The 25572-nt window shown below is 48.1% G+C and overlaps 1 protein-coding gene across 1 annotated transcript in view; it reads right to left on the reverse strand.

Moving 5' to 3' along the window:
- GALNT18 (polypeptide N-acetylgalactosaminyltransferase 18) overlaps positions 1 to 25572 on the reverse strand; it is a 310766-nt gene that overhangs the window by 30458 nt on the left and 254736 nt on the right. Inside the window, exons 7-9 of the mRNA XM_019729256.2 lie at positions 23845 to 24030; positions 16118 to 16255; positions 10928 to 11023 (exon numbers count right to left, since the gene is read on the reverse strand). Of these exons, the coding sequence (XP_019584815.2) occupies positions 10928 to 11023; positions 16118 to 16255; positions 23845 to 24030 (420 nt within the window). The remainder of the gene's footprint in view (positions 1 to 10927; positions 11024 to 16117; positions 16256 to 23844; positions 24031 to 25572) is intronic.

Below are 25572 nucleotides of genomic sequence, written 5' to 3' on the forward strand. Positions count from 1 at the left end.
GCGGGTCGCTACAAGGTCTTTGTTAGGAAGACTACCTTCATTTATTGGGCAAAACCCACCAACTTTATGAACAGATCCGTTTGCTAAGCAGAGGTGCACGAGCGCCTACTCATAGCCAGGCAGTGCGCCAGACAGAAGGGATACACTGGAGAACAAAGCTAAGTGCCTGCTCTCGAAGAACTTAAGATCTAGTGGTGGAGAGAGACCATGAACGAGTAAACAAATCCACGTATAACTGGCAACTGTGATTATAATTACGTGTGTACATACACTACAAGAGCTGTGGTACAGGAGTCGGAGGGATGCAAAGGATGGAGAATAACAAGTGAGAACACCTTAGGGTGGTCAGGAAAGGAGGGGTCTTAGGCTGAGACCTGAAGGTTAATGGGGGACCCGGAAGGAAGCAGGGACCTTTGCATCTGATGATCTGGCCCCGGAATGCTGAGACTATACATCTTTCAATGGGGAGAAGGTTGGCCCAGTTCTTTGGGGGAAAGGGGAAAAACCCAAAGGCACAAGGCTCATGCAGAAAGCCTCATGAGTCAACAAGAGAGCTGCCCTGCCTGTTCTGTGTCCTAGCCCAGGGTAGGTGGGAAGGCAGTGCCGATGCCGTGGTGCTTTCCAGTCTCCTTCAGCCCAGGCTTGGGAACCTGCCACAAGTCCTTTCAGGAAGAAAACTGCCAACTAGCCTTAGTTTTCCTTTAGGTCCTAAGAAGAAGGGCATGCCTGGTGGTTGCCTAAATCAGCCACTCCTTTCCCTGTCCTCTCCCTGCAGCCTTTATTCATCCAGCAAGTGTGCTCCTAGCTGCCAAGCCTTCATCACACCACACTGTGGTGGCTCACTGTCCTGTCTCTGTGCAGACAATGTGCTGAGAGCAGAGGCCACATATTGAATGAAAGCAGGAAGACAGTCCTGAGTCATGGCTCCGAGCATGGGCTCAGCAGCTAGGCAACCAGGTGCTCCTACCTGGTAACTGTGGTCCTGAGCAAGTAACTGCCTTGAGGCCCAGTTTGCTCTCCTGTACAAGTGGGGCAAGAGCAGTACCTACTTCCTAGGGCTGCAGAGAGTATTAACTGACATTGCATGCATAAAGCATTTAGAAAGATGCTTAGGAACAGTAAAAAAAATAAATACATGTAAGCTGTTAGTATTATTACCTTTAGGCAGACTAGCAAGCTCAAAAAATGTTGAGACTTTCCCAATTAGGACAAGAAACCAACATTACAGAGCCCAGTTCTGTGCCAGGCGTGGTGCTCGGCACATATGGGTTTAATACCTTATTTAAATCTCAGCACCCACCCACCCCATTTTACTAACCAGGAAGCTGAGAGCCAGAGAGGTGAAGTGACCTGTCAGAGAGAACAGAGTCATGTTGAGATCTAAACTCAGCTCCCCTGACGCTAGCCCAGTGACCTGTTCCCAGGTCCAGAGAAGCTGAGAAGCAAATCTCTCAAAAGAACGGCAGGTGGGGGGTGAGAGGCCCAGCCTCCCTCTGGGGAGTGAGCCGGAACCATTTTCCTCACTGTTGGCCCGCTGTGGTGCTAATAACTGCTTCATCCCAGCCTCTGGGAACTTAATAAAAGTCATGCAAAACTCGCTCTTTACCGCTCTAATTGTGGAGTTTGGACATGAAGTGAAGAATATATCATGTGGAATGAATAACAAATCAAGCGGCTCCTTTTTTTAGCACTGAAGCTGGGGGGGCAGCCCAGAGTCCACCATCTCAGTGAAAGGGAAGGTTACCCCTGCAGCAGCAGCACCTCATGTCTGCGCCCACTCCCTCCCTGGGCGCCTGCCCCCCACGCTGAGCTGATGCATCAGGGCCACCAGTGCAGCTACCAAAAGGGAAATGGAAATGGGGTGCCTTCCAAAGGAAGGGGGGAAACTGTCTAGGCGCTCACCTCATCCAGAGCTGGCCCAGCTCCAGGCAGATGACCACAGGCAGGTCCAATGGGTGTCTGATGGAGAGGAAGCCCTGTGATGGCCACCTGGGCTGGCCCTGGGGAGGCAGCCCGAATCTAAGGGAGGCAATAGTGGGACAGGAAGCAGCGCTGGTGGTCAGCCTGCCCTGCCCAGCCTCGAGCTCCTGCCTCACCTGAGGAGAAGTGTTGTTGGGTGTGCTGTAGTTATACCTCCCATCATGTTCTAGGCACGACGGGCCTGCATCCACCACCTATTAGGGTGGGGACTTGGTACAGCTTAGGTCTTTGGGCCAACATCTGTGAGGCGGGAAGAAGCTGGGAAGATAGTGTTAAGATGAAATGAATTGATATGTCAAAGGTGTCCAGGGAGACTGACACAGTAATTTTATGTATATGCACACACACACATATATTAACCCTGTTTCCCCAAAAATAAGACCTAGCCGGACAATCAACTCTAATGTGTTTTTTGGAGCAAAAATTAATATAAGACCTGGTATTGTATTTTATATATTATATTATATTATATTATATTATATTATATTATATTATATTATATTATATTATACCCGGTCTTACATTATAGTAAAATAAGACCAGGTCTTATATTAATTTTTGCTCCAAAAGACGCATTAGAGCTGATTGTCTGGCTAGGTCTTACTTTCAGGGAAACATGGTATATAATGTATATTAGTAAACAAGAGTAATATAATAGTTAAGTTGCATTTACTAGAAACTGTGTTTTGCTTTAAGTTATAGATATTTAAGGTAAAGACAAATTAAGTACCCATCCCAGGTGACACAGCCATTAAGTAGCACAGCTGGGATTCACACCCAAGCAGCACCCACAGCGGCCCAGCAGGCCTAGTGCTGGCCCACACCCTTTCCTGGGCTGTCGGGAGGAGTGAGACTCAGGCTGCATTCATAAAACAAGCATTCACTCATCAGTTCCTGACACAGAGAAGAGTGAGTTGCTGAGCCCTGGGATGCGGGCAGGATGCATCAGGCATCTCGTCTCTGTAGATGCCTGAAGGGGATGCAAAGATGAAGGGAGCTTCAGCCCTGGGGGGGGGGGGTCCTATGCTGGGGGGCATGACTGCAGGGGGTCAGCCACACTCATTTCCAGCCTTGAGCATCCCCCTTCTTCACCCTTGGAGGGGCTGCTCTTGGGTGTGACAGAATAACTCCTATCATCATGTTCCAGGCCCTGGGCTAAGTGTTGTCACATACAGACCATCAGAGCCCTCACCATAATTCAGGCAAGTGTATATCGCTGCCCCCACTTCACAGATTAAAACATAACTGGGCAGTAGAGAGTTTAAGTCACTTGCCCCAATCACACCTGGGGTATGGGCAGAGCTGGGACTAGATCCCAGCCTTGCCTGACCTGACCCCAAGCTCGTGAGTGCATTGTCATTGCCTTGGATCCTCTGGAGCAAAAACTACCCCCTCAAACAACCAGCCTGAACTGTGAAAGTGGAAGTGCCTCAGCAAGGAGCTGAGGGATGGCTGCCCAGAGGGCATGCAGAGAGCAGGGCCACACAGGGCCACACAGGGCCAGCTCACTGCATCAGCCCAGAGGCACCACTCACTCTGCATCCTCTGGGAATGATGGCCCCTGGAATTATGAGAAGCTACAGCTCAGCGGTCAATAAGTAAAGAGATCCAAATAACCCCATGTGGATTAGGGCCTGAATAATGCAGAGCTGGCGGTGACCAGCCACACTTTCAGCACTGGTTGAGGCTCCCCTCAAACTGTAACCCAATCAGGACCCTGCACTAACATTTGTCAGGGGCACCTGGGCAATACATTTACACATAAGGAGTCACGGAGGGCACAATTTCATCCCCTGAGAGCCACAATTTCATCTCATGAGAGCCAAGAAGCAAACTCAGGGAAGTTTTCCCAAACCTCACAGCTGCTTCGTGCCTGGCACTCTTGATTTATTTATAAATAAAAATCATAGAGAAGTGGATACATTTCCCAAGGTCACAGAGAAGTGGCTGATGATTTAAATTCTTGGCCCACAAAGTAAAACATTTTGAATTGTCTCTGAGATGTTACTTGAAAGATCTGGGGGTTCAAACACAACCCACAAGAGGACTGTAACATTCCATGCATTGCCATCAGGAGCATTGCCAAGTAGGGGAGAAGTGATGGCTGCATTATGACCCCATGTAGTAATGGTAGTTTCTAGAGAAGTAGCAGACAGAGAAATAAGCAAGTGGGTTCCTTCATTTCTCTCTCTCTCTCTCTCTCTCTCTCTCTCTCTCTCTCTCTGTATGTATAGCCAGGGTAAGAACTATAAAACATGAAAAGGAAATTCCCAAAAAAATTTCCAGAAAGCAGAGGTACCAAAGTCCACCTACAATTTCAAACTTTTCTTACTTTCATTAAACGCACTACCTGATCTAACACGGACTTCATCTCTGGGTAAAAACAGAATACTTCTGTTTCAACACAACTCTAATCTTTAGACCTTGAGTCGAAAAGCACTTCCTGAAGCATAAACGTGGCAGCTTCAGTATTTCAGAAACTTTAGAAGGAATTAAAGTACCTCGCACCTTCCTTCTTCTACAGCTAAGAATTTACCTTCCCATAGGAAGAGCGCTCCCCCCACCCCCATGTCTTTTACAGTCTAGAAGATTTAGGTGGAAAGAATGGGAGGAGTCCCCAGACCCTGTCTTGTCCTGCCTCTCTTTCGATGGGCTGATGAGAAGGTGGTTTGGGGCAGTTGGTTGTATCCCATGAACTGTATCTCAGTACCTGCCGCTCTTTCCCGACTGGGAGTCCTCCAGGTCAGGCACCTGAACAAAGCGGCCTTTGTCACAATTCTCGGCATAAAATAATACTCAATGCATGTTTTTTGAATGAGCAAATGAATGAATGAATGAGTGAATGCGTGATTGATTGAATAAATAAAGAGACTGGGGGAGACCCTATTGTTGTATTTTTCTCAGCAGAAGAAATTTTCCAGGCTGTTACACTAATTAGGGCTGATATTCTCAGTTATGTTGAGGATGACTTGAAATTTGCTGCTAATTTAAATAAGATGGTTACAGTTACTCATTAATTAATTAGCATGTTTCCCATCAGTTTCCCCTCACTAATTTGATTACATTATGCTTTCTCCTACCCAGAGCCTTCCTTCCCTGAGAAGTGGGTATGTCACAACTTTATCAGAGTGAACGTTTTAAACAAAATGTAAGCAGAATCTCTCAGAGCGTTAACACACAGATGAGAACCCTGCCCTGCTTTCTAGTCCAAGGTAGTGTTGAGTCCCTACTGTCTTTGGGCCCCACTGGGCCATGCGGTAAGTTGCTCTACAAAAACCATTGCTATCACTAGACCAAATCTGTTCTTCAGGGGAAATGAAACTTTCTAAAATATAAAGACTTCCTGAAAGACAAGATACCATATGTTTGATGGATGAATGAATGAATGAAACTGGGGGAGAAACTGGAAGTCAAAACATAGGCACCCTTTCTAGTCCTGTCTTTGCCAGTAACTTGCAGTGTGACCTCAGGCAAGTCAGTTCACACCCCAGATGACATTTTCTTGGTTTCTTATTTGTCAGGGGTGGAATTGATTTAGAAAACATCTAAAGTTATATTGCAGAGACCAGGCTTCCTGGGCAGGTGGAAAACCCTAACTTTGCACATCTTCTGGAGTTAAGCGGGGCCATGTAACTAGCTCTGGCTAAAGAAATGGGAGAGGAAATCATGAAGCAGTTTTCAGCGAAGGGATGAAAGTCTGATTTCCAATCCCATTCTTCTTCTTTGGGGGTATTGTGTGTTGAACTGTATACCTCAAAAATTCATATATTGAAGTCCTAACTCCTAGTATCTCCAAATGTGACCTTATTTGGAAATAGGGTCTTTGCAGATAGAATTGGTTAAGGTGGGATCACAGTGGAGTAGCGTGGGTCCCAAGTCCAGTCTGACTGTCATCCTTATCAAAAGGGGGAATTTGGACACAGAGCTGCAGGCAGGGAGAATGCCATGTGAAGAAGAGTGACGTTGCCACAGCCAGGAGCTACCAGGAGTGAGGAGGGCGGCCTGGAACAGATCCTTCCCTAGAGCCTTCAGAGGGAGCGTGGCCCTGCCCACACCGTGATCTCTGACATTTAGCCTCCAGAATGGTGAGACAATGCATTTCTGTTGTTGAAGCCACCTGTTTGTGGTCCTTTGTTACAACCGTCCTAGGAAATAATATGGGGATGGATGAACTCTGGCCAAGAACACACAGCTCATCTCCAGGATGACCCAGTTTTCCCTCTCTGGCTCTCCCAGCTCACCGGCAGGCCAGATTCATCAAATTCCTGTCACAGCAGAGTCCCTATACTTCCTCATTCTGGGAAATGTGTCTGACCTGAGGCTGGTCTCAAGCCTCCTTACTCCTGGGCTCCGAAGGCCGTGCACTTCTGCTGTGGGCCTGGTGGGAGAAGGCAACGGGGACCCAGAGTTACCTGTGAAGCCCATTACAGGAGGGTGCTGTGGCTCTGAGGAATGCAGAGGGGGACCCAAGTCTTGAAGATTTGCTGTAGTTCACCTCAAGAAGCTGATTCACAAAGCATCAAGGGAAGGCTAGCTCCCAGTATTCCTGGCACGCACAGCACAAACTCACAGATTCTCGGGCCAACTGAATTTCCCGAGAACAGAAGAATTTGAAGGAAGCAGACTGTCAGAGCTGGGCCTGGAGATGGCCAGTCCAGCTTCCTCATTAGCAGATAAGAAGATAGGCCCAGACAAAGCTAATCAATGGCTCTGGAGACCAGAATTGTCATCACCTTTGGGCAGCGGTACTGACCGAGAGGAGGAAGGAGGAAGCCCAGTGGGATGAGGGGCTTCATCTGAGTGGTGACTGTACAGTGTCTACAAATGCAGAAATTCACTGCGCTGTACGCTTTATCCTTTAGTGTAAAATTATACCTCAATAAAGGAGTAAAATAAAATAAAGGCCCAAAGATAGTTAAGGTGACATAGCAAATGTGTGCCAAGAGCAAGCCTGGGACTCAGGCTTCCTGATGCCATGTTCATTGCTCTTTCCCTTGCTCCACTGTATTTCTGCTGCCCCAGTAACTCAGTGATGCTACAACAGCCTGTGAGTAGGGCTTTGACCAGGGAAGAAACCCGTGGAACATAGTACATGAGTTCAAGGAAAGGCAGTCCAGTGTGGGATGGAGTTAGAACCTTGAGGGTATTTATACTGAGCAAGGCTTAAAGAGCAGTGATAATATTATTATTATCATTATAGCAATACTAATAACTAAAATTTATTGAGCACTTACTATAAACCAGGCAATAGTTTAAATACTTTACATGTGTTAAATCCTCGCAACAACCTTTATGGTATGATTAATCCATATTTTACAAATAAAGAAAACCTGCCCAAGGTTATACAACGAGAAAGTGTCAAAGCTGACATCTGGAGTTAGGCGATCTGGCTGCAGAACCTATGCTCCTGACTACAGCACAGACTGTCTCACAGTGAATCATTTGCAGCTGGCAGACTGGGAGCCTCTGCAGACACCCACTATGGCACAGAGGAAACATTCAGTATCTGTCCAATATTCCAGATAAGCATCCACCCTATAGATTTCCACATCGATTTGTTAAAAGCAGGTTTACCCATTAGCTCCTGCATCATACGTATTAAAAAGCAGAGAGGGAATTTACAAAAAGACCAAACTACTTGTACCCTGGCCATCTTGGTCCACAGTCAAGAACGACATAGGGATGTTCTGAGCTGAAAATTTAAGTGCCCATCTGCATTAATAATCAGAGAAATGCAAATTAAAACCACAGGGTGAAACCACTGTACACCCACCACAATGTCTCTAATTTAAAAAGACAGATAATACCGATCGTTGGCAAGGATGTGAAGCCACCACAACTCTAATATATGGCCGGTGGGAGTAACAATGGATACAGCTAATTTGGAAACCTGTTTGACAGTATATTATTTGGCTCTGGCAGTCATCATAAGATGCCACAGGCTGGGTGGCTTAAACAAGAGAAATTTATTTTCGCACAGTTCTGGGAAGTTCACGATCAAGGTGACGGCCAATTCATATTCTGGTGAGAGCTCTCCTTCCAGCTTGCTGACGACCGCCTTCTTGCTGTGTCCTCCTTCATGGGGCAGGGAGAGAGTGATGGAGCTCTCGGTATTTCTTCTTATAAGGACACCAATCCTATCCTACAGGATCCCGGCTCTAGCTTTATGACTTTATATATCCTCAGTTACTTCCTTGCTCCAAATACAGTCAGGATTAGTGAACACTTCAACATATGAATTTGGGGGTAACATAATTTAGTCCATAGCATTCTGTCCCTGGCCTCTATCCCCAAATTCATTTCCTTCTCCCATGCAAACTACACACACTTCATCACAACAGCCACCAAAGTCTTAACTCATTCTAGCATCAACTCTAAAGTCTGAGGCCTAAATATCTAAATCTGATATGTGTGAGACGCAAGGTATGATTCATCTGGAGGCAAAGTTTCTCTTCAGCTAAGAACCTGTGAAATCAGACACGTTATATGCTTCCAAAATATGATGGTGGGACAGGCATAGGATGGATAATCACATTCCAAAAGGGAGAAACTGGAAGGAAGAAAGGGCTGATGGGTCCCAAGCAAGTCCCAAATCCAGCAGGGCAAATCCCCTGAGGTCTTAAGGCTCGAGAATGACCCCCTTCGGCTCAGTGCTCTGCCGTCTAGGCCCAGTGGGGTGGTGGCATCACTTCCATGGCTCTGCAGGGCTGCCTGCACCTTTGGCTGTCTAGGGTGGTCCTGCCCACACTGCTCGCTGCTTTGGCCACACCCGAGGCACTCGCCAGGGTCATCCTGGTCCACTGAAACCAGAGAGGCAGGCCCACCCTTTGCAGAAGCAGCCTTACTCCTGGGCTGCGCTGGGAGTGGCAGCCCTCTATCCCCTTCAGCATCATTCTTCCCTTTTCTCGAGTAGTAATAGTGCCTGTTCACAACTGAGTAGCAATATGGTCCCATCTTGTAGAACCCCGAAGTACGACAGCCTGCCTTCATCCTGCCCCACTTTCTCTTTAGTTCACACTAGCACCTTTACTGCTGTCTTCTGCTGCTGAGACGGCTGATGAAACCCGTGAATCCCACTCATGATCTCTTAGTCAAATGGTTGTTCAGCCACACGCCTAGCGTTCTCTTTAAAACAAGCTTTCCCATTTTTCACAATATGGAGAGGCTGAGAATTTTCCAAATCTTCCAGTTAAGGTTAAATGAAGCCATAAGGGTAGACCCCTGATTTGATCGGATCAGTGTCCTTTTAAGAAGTGACACGGGAGAGCTTGCTCATTCTCACTCTCTCCATGCCATGTGAGGACACAGCAAGAGTGTGACCATCTGCAAGCCAGAAAAACAGCTCTCCCCAGAAACCAAATTAGCAGGCACTTTGGTCTTAGGTTTCCCAGCCTCCAGAACTGTGAGAGAGTAAATTTCTGTGTACCCCCCCAGCCTGTGGCATTCTGTTCCAGCAGCCCTGGCAGACTAATACTGGCGGTGTCCACTAAAAGTGAGCATATATTCAGCCTGTGACTCAGTGATTTGACTCTGAGGTACAAAAGAAACGACTGTACATGTGCACAGAAGACGTGCACAGAGCTGCTCACAGCAGCAGGACTCGTAACACTTCCGAGCCAGCGACAATCCAAGTGCCCAGCAGCAGCAGAGCATTGAGTGAATAGGGTATATTCATAAAACGAATGACTACACAGTCATACAAAGGAACAAAAACACACCTACATGTAACAGCCTGCGTGTGTGTGCTTCACAAATATAATGAGGAAAGAAAGAAGCCAACATGAGAAAGCAACGACCCTGTGATCCTATGGATATAAAATTCAAAATCAGGCAACGATGCCCTTTTTCTTGATCTGGGTGCTGGTTACATGAATATGTTTGCTCTGAAAATACATTAATCTGTACATTTATACTTTGTCCATTTTCTGTACACACATCATATGTCAGTACAGATTTACAGATAAGCAGTCACCCATTAGAAATGGTGCACCACTGGAATGGTGGAGAATGAGTTGCTGTACCGCGTGGTGTGGGGATAGTCTGATCTGCTGACCTGGGACTGACCCGTCAGTGACGTCACAGCAGCTCAGCCGCAAAAACGGACGAGCTGGTGGAGACAACTGGACAATCGCGGGAAGTCTCAGCCTGATAAGCGGCTGACACACACACATATCATCATATCCTGCAGTTGTGTGTTCAGGCAGGTAACAACTCTTTTAAACACTACATTGCAATTGCACAAATATACATACCTTCTATTCTAAAATATCTTTTTAAAATCATTGTGCACTTCTGGAGTTAAGATAAGTAATCTCTGGAAATGGTGTCAAGTCGGAGCAGGTAAGTCTATGGCAGTCTGGGCCAACAGCTGCCCATTGGACTTTGCTGAATAAAGCTTTTCTCTTGCCTGTGTCCTTGCTATTCTCTTTGGATATCCAAGCCCAAGCCTAAGCTTGAAGGGGGAATATTTTCAGGAGAACTTCTTTTCCTGGGAGCTGCCCTTCACACTCCACCAGGAGAAGGTCATTAGAGCTAGAAAGGGTCTCGGGGCTATACATTTTGGCCCCAGCTGTGACCTAGTAATGGCTGTGCCAAGGGACTCAGAGGTGTCAGGGAGCTTGGGGGAACCCTGCGCTTCCTCCTGTTAGGGAAGGGCATGGCTGCCAGCACTGGGACTGTGGTTTACCATGGTTTGCCCAAAGGAGGCAGGCCTCTTTAGACATGGATCGCCTTCCTTGCTCCCCGCCCCTGAGGACCTGGCAGCCCAGCGCCTGCTCCCCCAGCCTCCTTCCAGGCAAGGCAGGTGTGACTCTCCTCTTTTGCTCAGGCGGATACCTCCTAACAAAAAGCCCCCGATGGCCCTGGGCCCAGAGTTGCCATGACAGAGTTTAGCTTTCTTTCCCCACACCAGACACACATGTGCACAACCGGCATGGAAAGCTCTTACCTGGGGCGTCATCCCGTGGCAGATGTACACGATGGGAACGTTCTCTGTGTCTGGACCCTGATCGAGACACAAATCGGTCTTCAGAGAATTCTGCAACTGCGCCCCAGGGGAGAGGCGGCCACACCAAAGAGAAAGGAACAGAGAAAGAAATGCATTAAATCAGGAGAAACAAGCTTTCCGCTGAGACAGGCCCCATTTCCGTAGTCATCCCAAGGCTCCTTGAATACTATGATACTGTGGAAACCAATAAGCACCAGCTTTTGCTTTGCATGAAGGTGCTGAGGGAAGAGCAGTGTCTTTGAAGGAGAAGCATTCACATGTTAATCAGCAGGCTGGATTTGGGGGGCTGAGGCAGTGTAGGCAAAAATAAAGCTACACATGCATGCATCCACACACGATGCTGCTAGGTTGTTCACCCCCTCCATTTCCATAGGGGCGGCATGATGGCCTTCAGGGGTCCCTGAGTACAAGTCTTTGCTCTTGAGGCTTGGAACCAGGCCCTGTCTGCCTCCGACAGATCTAGCAGTGGTTGGCCAGGCCCCAGTGGAGGTCCAGCTGAGGAGGATACTCCAGAGTGGGAGCTCTGGAAGGCGAATAAGAGAGAAGCGGGCCAGGGTGGGAGCAGGAGAAGAGAGAGGAAACTCTTACTCTCACCTCGAGGCACATGACAATCCACAGAACAAATGTGGTGGCCACGAGAATTGTGAGGCCACTTAGATTGGGTGTGGGGACCTCCTGGGTCACGTGCAAGCAGAGAAACCCAGTTGTGATTGAGGAGGAGATGAAGCATGAACCAGACAGAATTAGGGACAAGAGAGTTCATCCTGCCCCTGCTGTGGTTTTAGTGGCTTCCCAGCTCGAACGCCATGTCCAGCTGTACATTTCCTGTGCCCATCAGAGAGTTTGCAGAATCTTTCCCCACCTTAACTTGAGCTAGCTTAAATAGCTCTTCTTAGCAATCAAAGCGCTCTATTTAGAACAGGAGGCTGGAGATGATAATCCAGGGGGAGCTGGGGCAATGGACCACAGTTGGGTCATCTGTTGGGGAAGGACGGCAACAGGTAGGCGCCGAGCTTTGGTTGTCCTGATGGACTGTGGCAGGAATGCAAGGAATCCAATTAAGGAGTGTGAAACGCAACGGACAACCAGAGGTACATGCGTGCGCTGTGCATACCCTACTCTTGACAGGGGACAAGGAACAGTCAAATTCTTTCCTCTTGAGCTCTCTCTCCTTTACTGGATGTCAGCAGCTCAATCTCAAACTTGTAGTTTAGAGGTTCTGAAGAAATATGAACATGTGTTAGCTTCCTAGGCAGGGCCCCAGACGCATCTATGCAGCAAAACCTCTGTTATAAACCAACTACTTGGCTGGCCTGTGTGGGAGGAGCATGTGCAAACACGCTGGACTTGTCCCACAGCCCGCGGATGGGTGGGGGTCACGTCTGAAGCAGAGGCCGTTAGTGAGACCTGCTGACTGCTCCTGCAAAGAGAAAAGCCCAGAGAGCCCTGATTGTCAGACTTGGTTCTCCCTGGGATCTCAGAGCCAGTGTCTGAGGGAGGGGGTGGGTAATGACTCTGCTGGGTCATCCCTCTCCCAGGAAGCAGGTGGTCTACTGACACAGGTGGGACAGACAGGCTGGGAAGGAATCCTGGCTCCAGATGTGTGGTCTTGGACAAAGCAATGCAACTCCTTGTGTGTCTTCTGCTCTATCGTACAGAGATAGTAATAGTGCAGACCTCATAGGGCTGTTATGGGGATGAAGGGAAACAGTATCTCCGAGCACTTAGGCCAGGGCCTGGCAAATAGCAAATGTGCAATAACAGCTGCTACTCTTACTGCTGTAACCTTCCTGAAAGCCACTCAGGGAAGCCAACTTGTATGAGTGCATCTATGTGCCAGGTACCAGTACAGGGCTTTCCATGCGTTATTCCATCTCATCCTCAGAATCACCCAGCCCGGGTAACATTATCTCTTTCAGGATAAGGGAGTGTGGTGCAGCAAGAAGCTCTGCCTCCCCTCTCGGTCTGTAACACTATTCCCCCCACATGGATGCTTGGCTTTGGCCTTCTCTCTGCCCGACTAAATCCTCCTCTTCCTTTGGTTCTTGGCTTCTCCATCACTCGGGAGGCCTTCCCTGACCTGAGTCTGGGTGTGAGGCCACTGCCCTGGGCTCCAGCAGCACCTCCAGCTCTGTTACTGTAGCACTCAGACACTTGCTTCCTGTTGCTTCTTCACTTGCCTGTCTCCTCTGTTAGTCATCACGCTAGATCTCAGTCTTTCTCACGGGCCAGCCCTGGCAGTAAATACATGTGGAATGAATGAATGAGGAAAATGAACAAATGAATGGCATCGTAGTTGGACAAGTGGAGGGCTGGAATCTGTCTCCAAAGCCCATGCTCTTTCCATCATGTAAATGGCGACAATCCTAAGACTGTGAAAGACGCCCCATGAAATGGTATGACTATAACCTTTAAGGTTTTGCAAATCGTCAAGGTTATACAGTGATTAAGTAGCAAAGCTAACATACGGAAGCCAGGTATGTCTGTTTCCAGATGCTACTCCATATCTACTGTCAGCACCAGAGCTGCAATTAAGCCAAAGCCACTCCATCTCCCAGACGTGGAGCTCAGTGATCTAGGGGAAACCCATGCCCACACCACGGGGTCCACAGGCCCTTCAGCCTGTAGGAGTCATTAATGGGACCTATTAGTGGATTAATGGACTGGCTTAGATAGATAGACTTGACACTGGCCTGATCAACAGCCCTGGGGGTTACTTGACCTGAGCAAGGTAGTGTAGGCATGGGTTGGAAAGGCAAAAGAAAAAAGGAACTCTGTCCCTGAGAAGACATCCATTCTCTCCATTTTTTTTATCCAGGATAAAAATAACCATCAGGAAGTGTTTCAGCCCCAGCAAACCCTCTTGCTCTTACAGCTGCATCTCGCTTCGCCTGTCTTCACCCTATTGCCCCCATTAAGGGTTCATTATGCTCCTTGACAAGCTAGCGCATCTCTGCTTGTGTCAGAGCCCAGCCTGTGGAGGAGGCAGGAGGGGGTGGGAGGCTGGCTGGGCCCTGAACAGTGGCTGGTAGATGTACGTGCAGGGGGTCAGAGACCTCTGCCAGCCCCAGAAACGGCTAACACGGCTCAGCCCTCTGGGAGGAGAAAAAGATGGCTTTTCAGCACAACAGGGTGAAAGCAGCCCCAGCTGTGGACTCAGACGTATCTAGATCCCAAGCCTGTATATCACTTACTGTTTGACTAACCAAAGGCTTCTGGGTGTGGCAGCGAGAGGTCTCCACGGGGAACCTGCTGTAAGTATTTGTAAGAGGGGCCCTTTTGCTTGGAAGACCAGAACGCCTTTGGCCAGGACCCAGAACTGCAAAGGCTGCATGCACACACCTCCGCTGCTATTGCATTCCCTGCATCTCTGCTTGAGTTTGGTGGATACTGTTTGGCTACAACTGACAGTTTGGCGAGAACATGAATCCAGAAGCCTGCCCTGGCTCACAGAGATTTGGGGTCAACAGTTTCTCTGCAGCCCCTGTCACCCTAACTGTTCTTTTCGGACGGGGTCCAACAATGGCCAAGCAGCACACACAAGTTGCTCTGGTCAGAGTGTGGGGGCACCAGCAGCGGCTGTGTCCTCGAATGGTTTGGGGGAGATGGATGGAGCTGATGGGCACCTCACAGTCCAGCGTGTTTCCATGGTGATGATAGGATTTGGAGTCTCACGTAGTAGCTGGGTAGCACCAGCTGAGGCGTTATTTTGACATCCAAATTGTACCAGCCTGAGAAGTGGGGAGGCAAGAGGCCACTGGGAATTTCTCTCAGGACATGTCAACCATGCTGTGGGACTCTTCTGGAAGGACATGACCCCCTCTACAGGCTGGTCTCCAGGACAACAGGGGGCCTGCGGAGGAAGGGTGGGGAGAGTTCCTGGGATCTCAGCCGTCTCCTTTAGAATCCTAGGATGTTGGAGTTGGAAGGCTCACAGAAAACACTGAGGCCAATCCTTCCTCGAGGATTCTTCCCCTCCCAGGCAGAAACTGTGCTCATTATGTTCCTGCGGAGACAGGACTTGAACTCAGTTCTGACCACAGGTCATCAAAGGAAGAGGCCTCAGCTTTCCTTCAACTTTTCACCCTGGGATACTGACACGGTCTGAGGGAACACTCTCTAAAAGGGCTGAATTAAAGTGATATCAGCAGCTGATGTTTCAGACTCAGCGCACGCTGATTACCTATGTGAACGTGGGCAAGTCCCTTTTCCTCTCTGTTTCCCTGTCTGTAACACAGGGGTGAGGTAGGTAGTCTCAGGGAGATAGTTTTGAGGGCTTAGCTGTCAGTAGAAAAATTTTATGTGTTCAGTCAGCAAAAATCAGGTGAGATATCAAAAAAAAATCAATCAGGTATCATTTAAAATACTGTTATGGTCCTAGGGATACTGCAAGAATGGGAGAGTTTATCAGGTTCAAAGCATTTTAACTTAGATAGAAAATACATGTATATATCTTAGACTGTCTTCTCCCCATGAAGACAGTGTTATTTTACCCCATTTACCATATGAGGAAACTGAGAGCCATAGACGTCCAGATACCTGCCCGGGAAGCATCCTGGTCAAGACTGGAACCAGGTCCATCTGGCTGTAAACTCCATGCTCTGCCTCTCCATCCTGTTGCCTCCATCAGGGGGCACTGCTCTGAGCCAATCAACAAGTGGTACTAAAAGATCCCTCAAAATACAGCAAACTCAAGGTTGTATTTCACAGCACTCCTTTCCAGGAAGCTGTGCGTGTGAGTGGTAGGCAGAAGCCCCTTGGGTGGGGTGGTGTGCAGGCTGGTTGCCAGAAACTCAGGCACCCATGCTTGGGGAACAGTGGTGTTTGCTGTGTGGCCTTGCAATCTTAACCTAACTGCATGTTTTTGTTTTATTAAGTGGAATATGCAGGTTTGGGGCTGGAGCGGAATCGCTCAGGACTATAAAGGAGAGCCTAAGCACCTCTCTGAAGGGAGTGGAGAGGTTTGGGCTGTGAAAGCAAAGGCTGCTTCGCACACAGCTCCAGAAACTGGCCTCAGGTCTACTGCAGGGCCCACGGGGCAGGCTGAGAGGCTCCTTCCCCCTTTCCCGATTCTCTCTGATCGTGCTCTCTGCGTGTGATGGAGCGAAACCCCGAGCGCTGGCTCCTTACCACCCCGTAGGCGATGATGTCTGAGTACATCCTCATCTCTGGGTACACACTAACCAGGTACCACCGGAAGGTCTTGCACTGCAGCTGTTTCCGCAGAGCCTTCCTTGCAGAGATGTCCCCGATGTCAATTCCCGAGTCCTGCATGGGGAAGCAAACGCAGAGATGCAGCCATCACCAGGGCACAGCTTCTCCCCACACCTCCTCAACCAGGGTTCCTGGAGACTGTCTAGTGAAGAGATGACGTGGGAACTTAACTTACGCATTTCCCCACAGGTACATTAACCCCATAACCACCCCCACTTAGACCGTGGAACATGAGGTCAGCATTGATGGGGACTGACACCAAAGGCCACTGAAAATAAAGATGTCAAATCCTTAGAGTATGAAATTTAAGAAAAAGCTGTAGTCCGCCTGTAGCTGGAAGACGTGGTTAGAACACAGTCTGAGTAAGGCTTTCCCTGCCTTAAGAGATAGGCTGAGAGATTCTGAGCTGTTGGGGGAGATGGAAGGGAAAAGAGTCGAAGATGGAATAATGCTAATTCTAAGACTATTCCTAATGATCACGGCAGCTAAGGCTTATATATCAACATGCTAGGCTCTGTTCTCTATAAGAAAGACATATTTATATTTATTTACTGAGATTTATTTATATTTATGTATATTGTCCCATTTAAACCTGTAAAGTAACTCTATATAAACCCTCATCTTGCAGATGAGGAATTGAGACAAAGAGAGGTTCAGTGACCTCTCTGGTGACTTACCCAAAGTCCCACACCTAATAAACGGAGCTGAGAGTCGAACCCAATCAACCAGGGTCTGGAGTTGGTGCTTTTCACCTTATCCTGTGCATTTGCAAGGGCCTGCCCTTCTGCCTCCTAAGACCAAGTCCCTGTGGCAGAAGCAGACTCTGTCTTTAAACTGGAGGGTCTTCGCATAGACAGTACTTGTGTCCCTTACTTCCCAGGTATATCAAAGAGGTGGCCCCCAAGCCATGAAGGAGCAGCAGGCAAGGAGTAGTAATGGACACAGGAACGTGTCCTTCACAGAAAGGGAGAGAGAAGCCCCCACGTGTCTTGTGGTCCCAGAGCAGAGTGAAGAGAACTGAGAGTCCTTGGGCTTGCACACCAGCTGCGGAATAGGACACACTGATTCAGCTGAGAAAGAGCTGACGGCACAGCAGAGAATGGTCAGGGGTCCCTCTCATGGAGATCAGATGGAGACCTGGTGACATCTCAGAAGAGGACCCCATGGAGCCAGGGACCAGATAGGGCATGTGGTAGCTCATCAGACAGCAGCCCAGAGCGGAGGCACAGACAGATGGGGCAGTACAGCTCCCTCTACCACTGCTGTCATGTGCTGGCTGTGTGAACCCTTGGTTCTAGCTTCTAGCATCAGCTCCGAGATCAAGGGACTGGGTTTGGGAAAATAGTGAAATCGACATTTAAGTCTGAAATGTCTGATAAAAAAGACGGCTGCTGCCTGTACCTGGACATAATCAGAACAAGTTTTTGGTATCAGACAACGGGGGCTTGAGTGAAAGCAAAATGTAGATATGGAAGAAATAAATTTATTTTTGCCCAATAGAGTTCAGGTAATATAAAAATTTGAACCTGCTATAGCCTAAAGTTTTAAATTCTAGACTCCTAGGGAGCATTTCAGTGAGGACCTATCTTTGGAGTACTACTTGATGGCCTCATGCGTGATCTGTCTCCTCTCTGCTTCCTCCTAGAGCCGCCCCAGCAACTGCTGCTTGGCCTTTCTCTATGGGACCCTGGCTCCCTTACGACCAGAAAACAAGTCTGACTTATCTCTGTGCCCCAGCCGAGCACTGCATCTGAAATGTATTGATGAGCCTGACTTGAGAAAATATTTACAAAGTGGTGAACACAGCAACTGGCAATAAATGTAACCTGCTCACCCCACAACGACACCCCCCCCAAGGATCTGTTAAGTATTAACCCTTTACACTTCACTGCACTTTATCCTTGGATCACAAAGCTATTTGCCCGGACCCAGGCCTTCCCTCCTCATGTTATAATTGCTTTTATATGAGGACAAATTAACACCATGTTTCAGCTTTTACTGGGAACCAGTACTGGGACCTTCTTGTCTCAGGAAGCTCTCTGTGTTTTCCTAAAATTCTGAGTTCCCATGGGAAAATTTGCTTTCTATACTCAGGATCAAGGGAAAGTTTGTCTCTCTCCTGATGACCTAATCAAAGGTGGGAGAGGTATAATCCAGCAGGGGTCCATCTGTACTTTAACTTCTAAGAGACTCAAGAATCAGAGTTTTGTTCAGCTTTTATTTTTGGATGTCATGATCCTTTCCTCTTCCTGTTTATTCAGGGACTTGTGCCTTTCCATTTTAATGCTTCAGCACTTCTGTATTGTGTGTTTTCTGTAACTTGCACCAAACTCTTTCTCGGAGCAGGAGGCAGAAACTGAGAAATAAGCAAACTTTCTCAGAGAAGGTCACCTTGGCCCTTATGATTAGAAAGCAATACACATATCTTCCCCCTTTGCTGAATACTTAGTGGAGTGGGTTGAATAGTGCCCTTTGCCCAAATTTGTGTCTACCTGAACCTCTAAATGTGACCTTATTTGGAAACAAAGTCTTTGTGGATATAATTAACTAGAGATCTTGAAATGAAATAATTCTGGATTTAGGGTGAGCCTAAATCTTTGTCGGAGAAAGGAGAGGGAGGTTTGGACACAGGGAGACACAGAGACAGAAGCAGAGATTAGAGTGATGCATCTATAAGCCATGACACATCAGGAGTGCCCAGAAGCTGGAAGAGACAAGGAAGAACCCTCCCCTAGAGCTGTTGCAAGGAACATGACCCTGCCGACACCTTGATTTTGGGCTTCTGGTCTCCAGAACTGTGAGAGAATAAATTTCGGTTGTTTTAAACCACCCAGTTTATGGTTAACTTGTTTCAGCAGTTCTAGGAAACTAACATATTTAGCCACACAAAAAGCTGTGTGGTATTCCTGCCCGTGTGTGCAGCCACACAAACAATTCCTTGTAGCCAAACCTAAAGACGGGCCATCTCCTCAGCACCGCGGTGTGGCATCCCTGGCACTCAGCCTATCTTCGGGCAAGAGGAAACAGGGTCTAGAGTTCCTGTGAGAAAACATCAATGCTTTGCTGCAGACTGGCTTTCTGCTTGTTGATAAACAAACTGATTTTCATTTAAAAAGGATGCAAAAGCTGGAAGTCCTCTGGCTTTCCAAAAGCTTGGGACTGAACGTGGTAAGAGACAGGAGAGACAGCTCTGTTCAGTGCACCGCCCTAGGAGGGTCAGCATAGAAGGCAGCAAGGAACAATGACTGCCCAACAAGGGACGACGACTGCCCAGCAAGCGCATTTTAAAGCTGGGCATGAATGCAGCGGGTGTAAACAATAACATCAAGAGTTAATTAACACTTACCTAGTGCTTTCCTTTGGCCGAGTACTAATAAAAGTATATATATTCATTTAACTCTCTAGGCACCACTAGGCAGGGTTAGAGGGTTCCAGCTTGACATTTGCAGCTGGGATGCTGTAGCCAAAGGTTAAGTAAATAGAAAATAGATGTGCCTGTGGTGGAGCAGAAGGTACAGTATTGGGGTGCCACCATATCAAGGGCAGCGGGGAAAACTCCTGAGAAAAACATGGAAGGCGCACAGAATCCACACTTCCTCCCTTCTTTCTTTCTCAGTTCATCCTTACTGAGTACCTAGTGTGTGTCAGGTGCTATCCTAAGCACTGTGCATGCAAATAGGAGGAAGTCAGAGTCTGCCTCAAAGGAGAGTCTAGAAGATCCAGGCAAGTACACAGAGTCTCTGCACACATAGTGTGAAGCATGGAGGGAAGAGAGAGTGCTAAAGGACAGCAGAGGAGGGGCCCTTCATCCATCTCAAGGTGTGGAGAGGCCGTGATGGTGGGGGAGGGGAAGTGAGCAGTCAAGAAAGGCTTCCTGGAGTAGGTGATGGTTAAGGTGAGTTTGGAAAGATGAGCAGGAGAACCTAAATGAGTGTTACCCAAGCCTGGCCACCCCAAACCAGCACCTGGAGAGCTATTTACAGATTCTGGCACCACTACATCTACTCATCAGAATCTCTGAGGATGGGACCCAGAATCAATATTTTTAAAAAGCTCTCCAAGTGATTCTGGTGCAGTTGGTCGGCAGATCTGCTCTGAGGAGCCACTGACCAAGGGAGAAAAGGATTGTACACACAGCCAGCAGATTCACTGGTTAATACCCATTGCGAGGTTTTACTGAGCTCTGAGCATGTGGCCCCCCGCCCCGCCTCGTGCTAAACATGATGCCACAAATATGAATAACACAACTTGTCCTCAGGGAGCCCATGGTCCAGTGCAGTGGTTCTCAGCCCTTGGTAGACACCGGAATCCCTAAGGAGTTTTTCATAAAAAGGATCATTGGTCCCCTTTCAAACAAATTAAGTCATAATCTCTGGGGCTGGAGCCCAAGTGATTTTCAAGTCCAGACAAATTTGAGAGCCACTGGTGTAATGAGAGAGACTTTCAGACAACAAAACATTCTTTTACAGGGTGGTGATGCAATGACAGAGACACGCATGCAAAAACAGGCATTCTCCCTAGCGGGGGCAGGCTTCCCAGAGGAGAGCTTATTGGAGCTGAGTCTAAACGGATGGAGGAGAATTGGTAAGGGTGGAGGCTAGCGAAGAGGCTTTGGGTAGGGAATTTCAAGCAGACAGGACAACATCAGCAAACACACGGGCGAGAAACAGCATGGAATGGACAGCGAGCTATGGGCAGTTCCCACAGTCCAGGCAGGCTGCGGACACTCCAAAACAGGGCTGGTGGAAGGTGGGGATGCAGAGGTGGGCAGAGGAGAAAGCTTAGATCCGCATCAAACAGTGGGCTTTATGCCTCATCTTGTGCACAGTGGAGAGTCATTTCAAGATTGTAAGAAGAGCAATGACATGGCAGTTGAGTTTTTTTGAAGATCCCTTTGGATAGTGTGGAGAATAGCTCTGAGGGGGATAAGACAGGAGCCAGGGAAACCAGGTGGAGATGTGCAGAGGAAGGGAACAGGCCTGAGCTCAGACAGGAGAAGAGGAAGGAATGGAGGAGGCCTTGCTGACGGACAGGGGATGGGCCTGCGAGACAGGAGGATTAAAACAAGATGCTCAGTTTCCAGCTCAAAGGTGTGGGGAGATGGTGGTACCATGAACTGAGATGGAGAATAGGAACAGGAGCAGATTTCGGCGAGGGGGATGTCCTCAGTTTTGGTCAGATTCAGTCTGAAGTGCCTGTGGGAACGCCCAGGAGAAACTGTTCGCTGTACGTCTGAAACTAAAGGCAGAAGTTGGGGCTGGAGCTATTAATCAGGAAGCTGTCAACAGAGAGGTGGTTGTAGAACCCAAGGGTAGACGGGACTACCCAGGGAGATGTGCATAAGGAGAGCAACGGGCCAAGGACGGATCCCTGGGAAACACTTAAGCATGCCGTGGAAGTAAGAGGAGGCCGAAAGGAGTTAGGAGCAATTAGAGAGAGATGAGGACATTCAGGGTGTGGAATCATAGAGCCAAGGGAGTGCAGAGTTATAAGGAAAAGGGGGGTCCTGTAGGTTAAAGACTTTAAAATGCCCACTGACTTAGGCAGTTTGTGGACATGAGGACTTTGTCAAGACAGCTTCGATGGAGTATTGGGATTTGCCTTGAGAAGCAAATGGGATGTGACTCTTTCCAGAAGTCTAGTAAGAAGGAGAAGAGAGAGTCTGGACATCGAAGGGAACAGAGGGAGTCAAGAAACAGATTTTGAGGGAACACACTGACCTCGTCCTTCTCCACCTAAGGCTCTCTCCTGGACACCCCACCTTTCACCTGCCTTTCTTGTTTACCACCACAGCCTCCCCCCCGCTTCACTTGGTTTGAACTATCCCCCTGAGGAGTCACACTGAGCTTCATCATTTTTCAGTTGTTTTTAACCCACTAAATTCTCACTGGATTTTCAACATCTGGTGGCTGCAATTGGGGGAGGGACTACAAGGTTTGCAGCTTTGGGGTACAGACTGAGGGGGGCATGAATATGAGCAGGACTCCAGTCCTTTAGCAGAGCCTGGGTATCTACAATGCTTCACTAGTGAGCTCCTGGGAGTTCCCAAGTGTTGTTAACATTTTTCAATCAGCGGACACTCATAGTGGGGCTCAGCATCCTGCCCAGAGTACTGTGATCCAACGCCCACAGCCACAGATGGGTCTGTAAGTCACTGCCGTTTCCCTAGAAACATTCCCACTGTCAGGGATGCAATCCTGGGGCTGGTTTATTAGGCTTGAGCACACTCCAAATGGTACTCATTGGCGTCTCATTCTTCTTCCCAACTGCTGAAAGCTCACTGGTGGTGGGAGTACGCAACCCAACCCAAGCCCCTCTCCCATGGTGGTGGTGGTGGTGGTGGTGGTGTGCCTACAAGCTCCTGCCCATAGCCCAGCCTACTTTCTCAGTCACTCCCCCGGAGAAACAGCTTGGGGGAGAGATCAGGGAAAAGGGCCTTCATATGGAAACTTTAAGCAAAGGTCAATCATTTCCCTGTTAGGAAGAGAGGGCTGAGGTGGTCTAAAGGACTCCCAAGGGGAAGCCATGGCTGTAGGAGGAAAGAAGGATGTCATGCAGTCAATAGGTCTGTCTCACATAGACGGCAACACACGCAAGGGTCTCCCGGCTGGAAGCAGGTTGGGATCCTGTGGCTGGCAGCTGTTGGGTTCTTCCAATTCAGCGGCTGAAGGTCATTTCCATATGCAAGGCTCAATAAATCTACTATCATTTCCATGGCAAGTCTGAATAAATCTACGAGAGAGACATTGCTTGCTCTCTTGTACTTAAGTGTAGGTGTAGAGGAATAGAGGACAGTAGCAGGTAATGACAGGTTGTGGGAAGGTTAGAAGCAGCTGAAAAATGTACAGAATAGTTCCCTTCTCCTCCTGAGGATCCCTGTGGAAGTATATTCCACCCCCATCCATGTAGCTCAAGAAATCCCAAAGGCATGGGGGCATTCCTTATTTCTCTGATCGAAGGTTCGATGGAGAAGCTTGAACCCAATCTACAGGAAGATTACAGTGCGTCTTGTGAATTTTGGTAATCACGGGTATATCTGTAAGCTAGGACCATGAAACACCTAATGTCAGAGAAGCTGAGGACCTGGGAGCATGAAGTAAGCTTGGAGCTACCTGGTCAAACTTTCTCATTTCGAAACAGAAACTCATAGACACAGACAATAGTTTAGTGGTTACCAGAGGGTAAGGGGGGTGGGGGGTGGGAGATGAGGGTTAGGGGGATCAAATATATGGTGATGGAAGGAGAACTGACTCTGGGTGGTGAACACACAATGGGATTTATAGATGATGTAATACAGAATTGTACACCTGAAATTTATGTAATTTTACTAACAATTGTCACCCCAATAAATTAAAAAAACAAAAAACTTTCTCGTTTCAAAGGAGGACACTAAGGTCGGGAAAGAAGAAGTCCTCGTGGTGGCCAGGGATGGGGGTGAGGACGAGCCATGGCTAAACCCCTCAGAGTCAGCCTCCTGTCTTCAACATGTAGTATATGTTGGGGTTGAGAGTCCACTCTAGCACGGTAAATAAGACTCTGGTTGATCCATGGGAAGGAGGATTTAGTCCCATCTTTTCTTTTTGTTGTTGTTTGTTTTTTTCCCACAAAACTCCAAGAAACCCATCCCCACAGGGGCACCCTACCTCTTGGGGTATGTTCCACGCCATGTAGACATGGCTTTTAAATTCATCCATCCAGACTTCGGCCACCCTGAGGGCATTCCTGCGGACGTGGGCGGTGAGGTCTTCAGTGTAGGGCTTGTGGGCCCGCTCAATGTGGGCAATCCGGGAGCAGGGCAGGACCTCCACGCTCCCACCGCACTGCCACACCTACAAAGCACACAGAGCCACCCATCAGTGCCCAGACCCAACAGGAGCCCAGACGGATCCAGCTCTCTTCACCTACTCTCTCCAGAACTTCTCTCTACTGCTCCTGAAGGAGGTTATTGAGTCATTAATTCGTGTCTTGTTTCTTGTTGCTGTGGATTTGCCAGCAAATAATTAATGCACCTTCTCTCTCCATCCCTTTCACTCCCCCAAAGAAGAGACTAGACATTTTGTGACCAAAGACTTGGGTTCTTTTTGCCCCAAATGAGAAGTTAACAAAACCTTTGATAATAAGCTCTGCAGCAGTGCATGACACGGAGATGACCAGCAGGGACTGCCAGCAGAGATGTCGTCTGTACCTGGAACACATGGGCCTGGACAAGAATTAGTGATCACCCTGGGGAGAGAGCAGGTACCTTCTCCTACTCCATCTTACCTGGGCCCTGAGTTCTGCTGGGACCCAAAGGAAGGAGAGCAGCAAAGAAAGGCGATATTAAACTTCTCAATGACCTTGGTGAGTGGGAGCTTAAACTAGATGCAATTTGATTTTGAAAAAAATTTAAATGACCTTGGATTCTGAGCATTGAGGGACAGTATTTTGGAGCTCTTGCCACACTCATTCCAGCCACTTTGAACTTTCCGTGTTCTGGAACACGTACATCCTTTTGTGCCCTGGGGCTTTTGCCTGTTCTGTTTGTAATTTTAGAACGCTCTCTCCACGCCTTCTCCAACTGAGAAAAACAGAATCTCTCGAGACCTGGGCCACATGAGCCCTCTGTTGTGGGGTCTTTGCTCAGTCGTGGGGCAGAGCCAATTGCTTCCTCCTCTGGCCCTCAAGGCTCTTGGTATCACAACTTACCTGCTGATAGGTCAGCCTCCCTGCCTCCCTCACTCTGTGTTCCTAGAGGGCAGAAGCCATATCTCATTCATTTCTCATCTCCAGCACCTATAACAAGGCCTGGTACACATAGGTACTTTGCAAGTACTTGTTGAGTCAATAAACAAAAGATTGATGCTTAATCAATCAATAAATGGTTGATATTAATAAATGTGGGATGAATGTGAGATACCTGGTCAGAGCTGATGAATGAGGCTTTTGAGAGACAGCAGTGGTCATTGGTCAGGTGTTGTCAGCTGGACAATTTGGCAGATAATGTTCAAACTTATAACATGTACTCATCAATAACCATAAGTCTTCATCCAAGATAGGGTCAGTTTGGGATTTAGCTTAATTTTCCCACGTTAGGTAGGAAGAGAATGCCTTCTCTTCCACTAGTCTGTTTCACACCAGTTGGTTCCTACAGGCTGTTAAGAGTTGGAAGGCAATTTACTGATGTACCACTTTCTAAGCTTGTCTTGCACTTAGCATATTATTTTGGGCCAACAGGAAGGAAATACGTATCCCCACTGAGCATCCACTATGTGCCAGGCCCTGGACTGTGCTTGTGGGAAGGCAATATAGCATGGCAGTTATAGCAAAGGGTTGGGATCAGACTACCTGGGTTCAAATCCTGGCTGTCTCTTACTAGCTATGTGACCGTGAAT

Source organism: Rhinolophus sinicus, linkage group LG06 (assembly GCF_036562045.2).
Source record: "Rhinolophus sinicus isolate RSC01 linkage group LG06, ASM3656204v1, whole genome shotgun sequence".
In the NCBI taxonomy this organism is placed as follows: domain Eukaryota; kingdom Metazoa; phylum Chordata; class Mammalia; order Chiroptera; family Rhinolophidae; genus Rhinolophus; species Rhinolophus sinicus.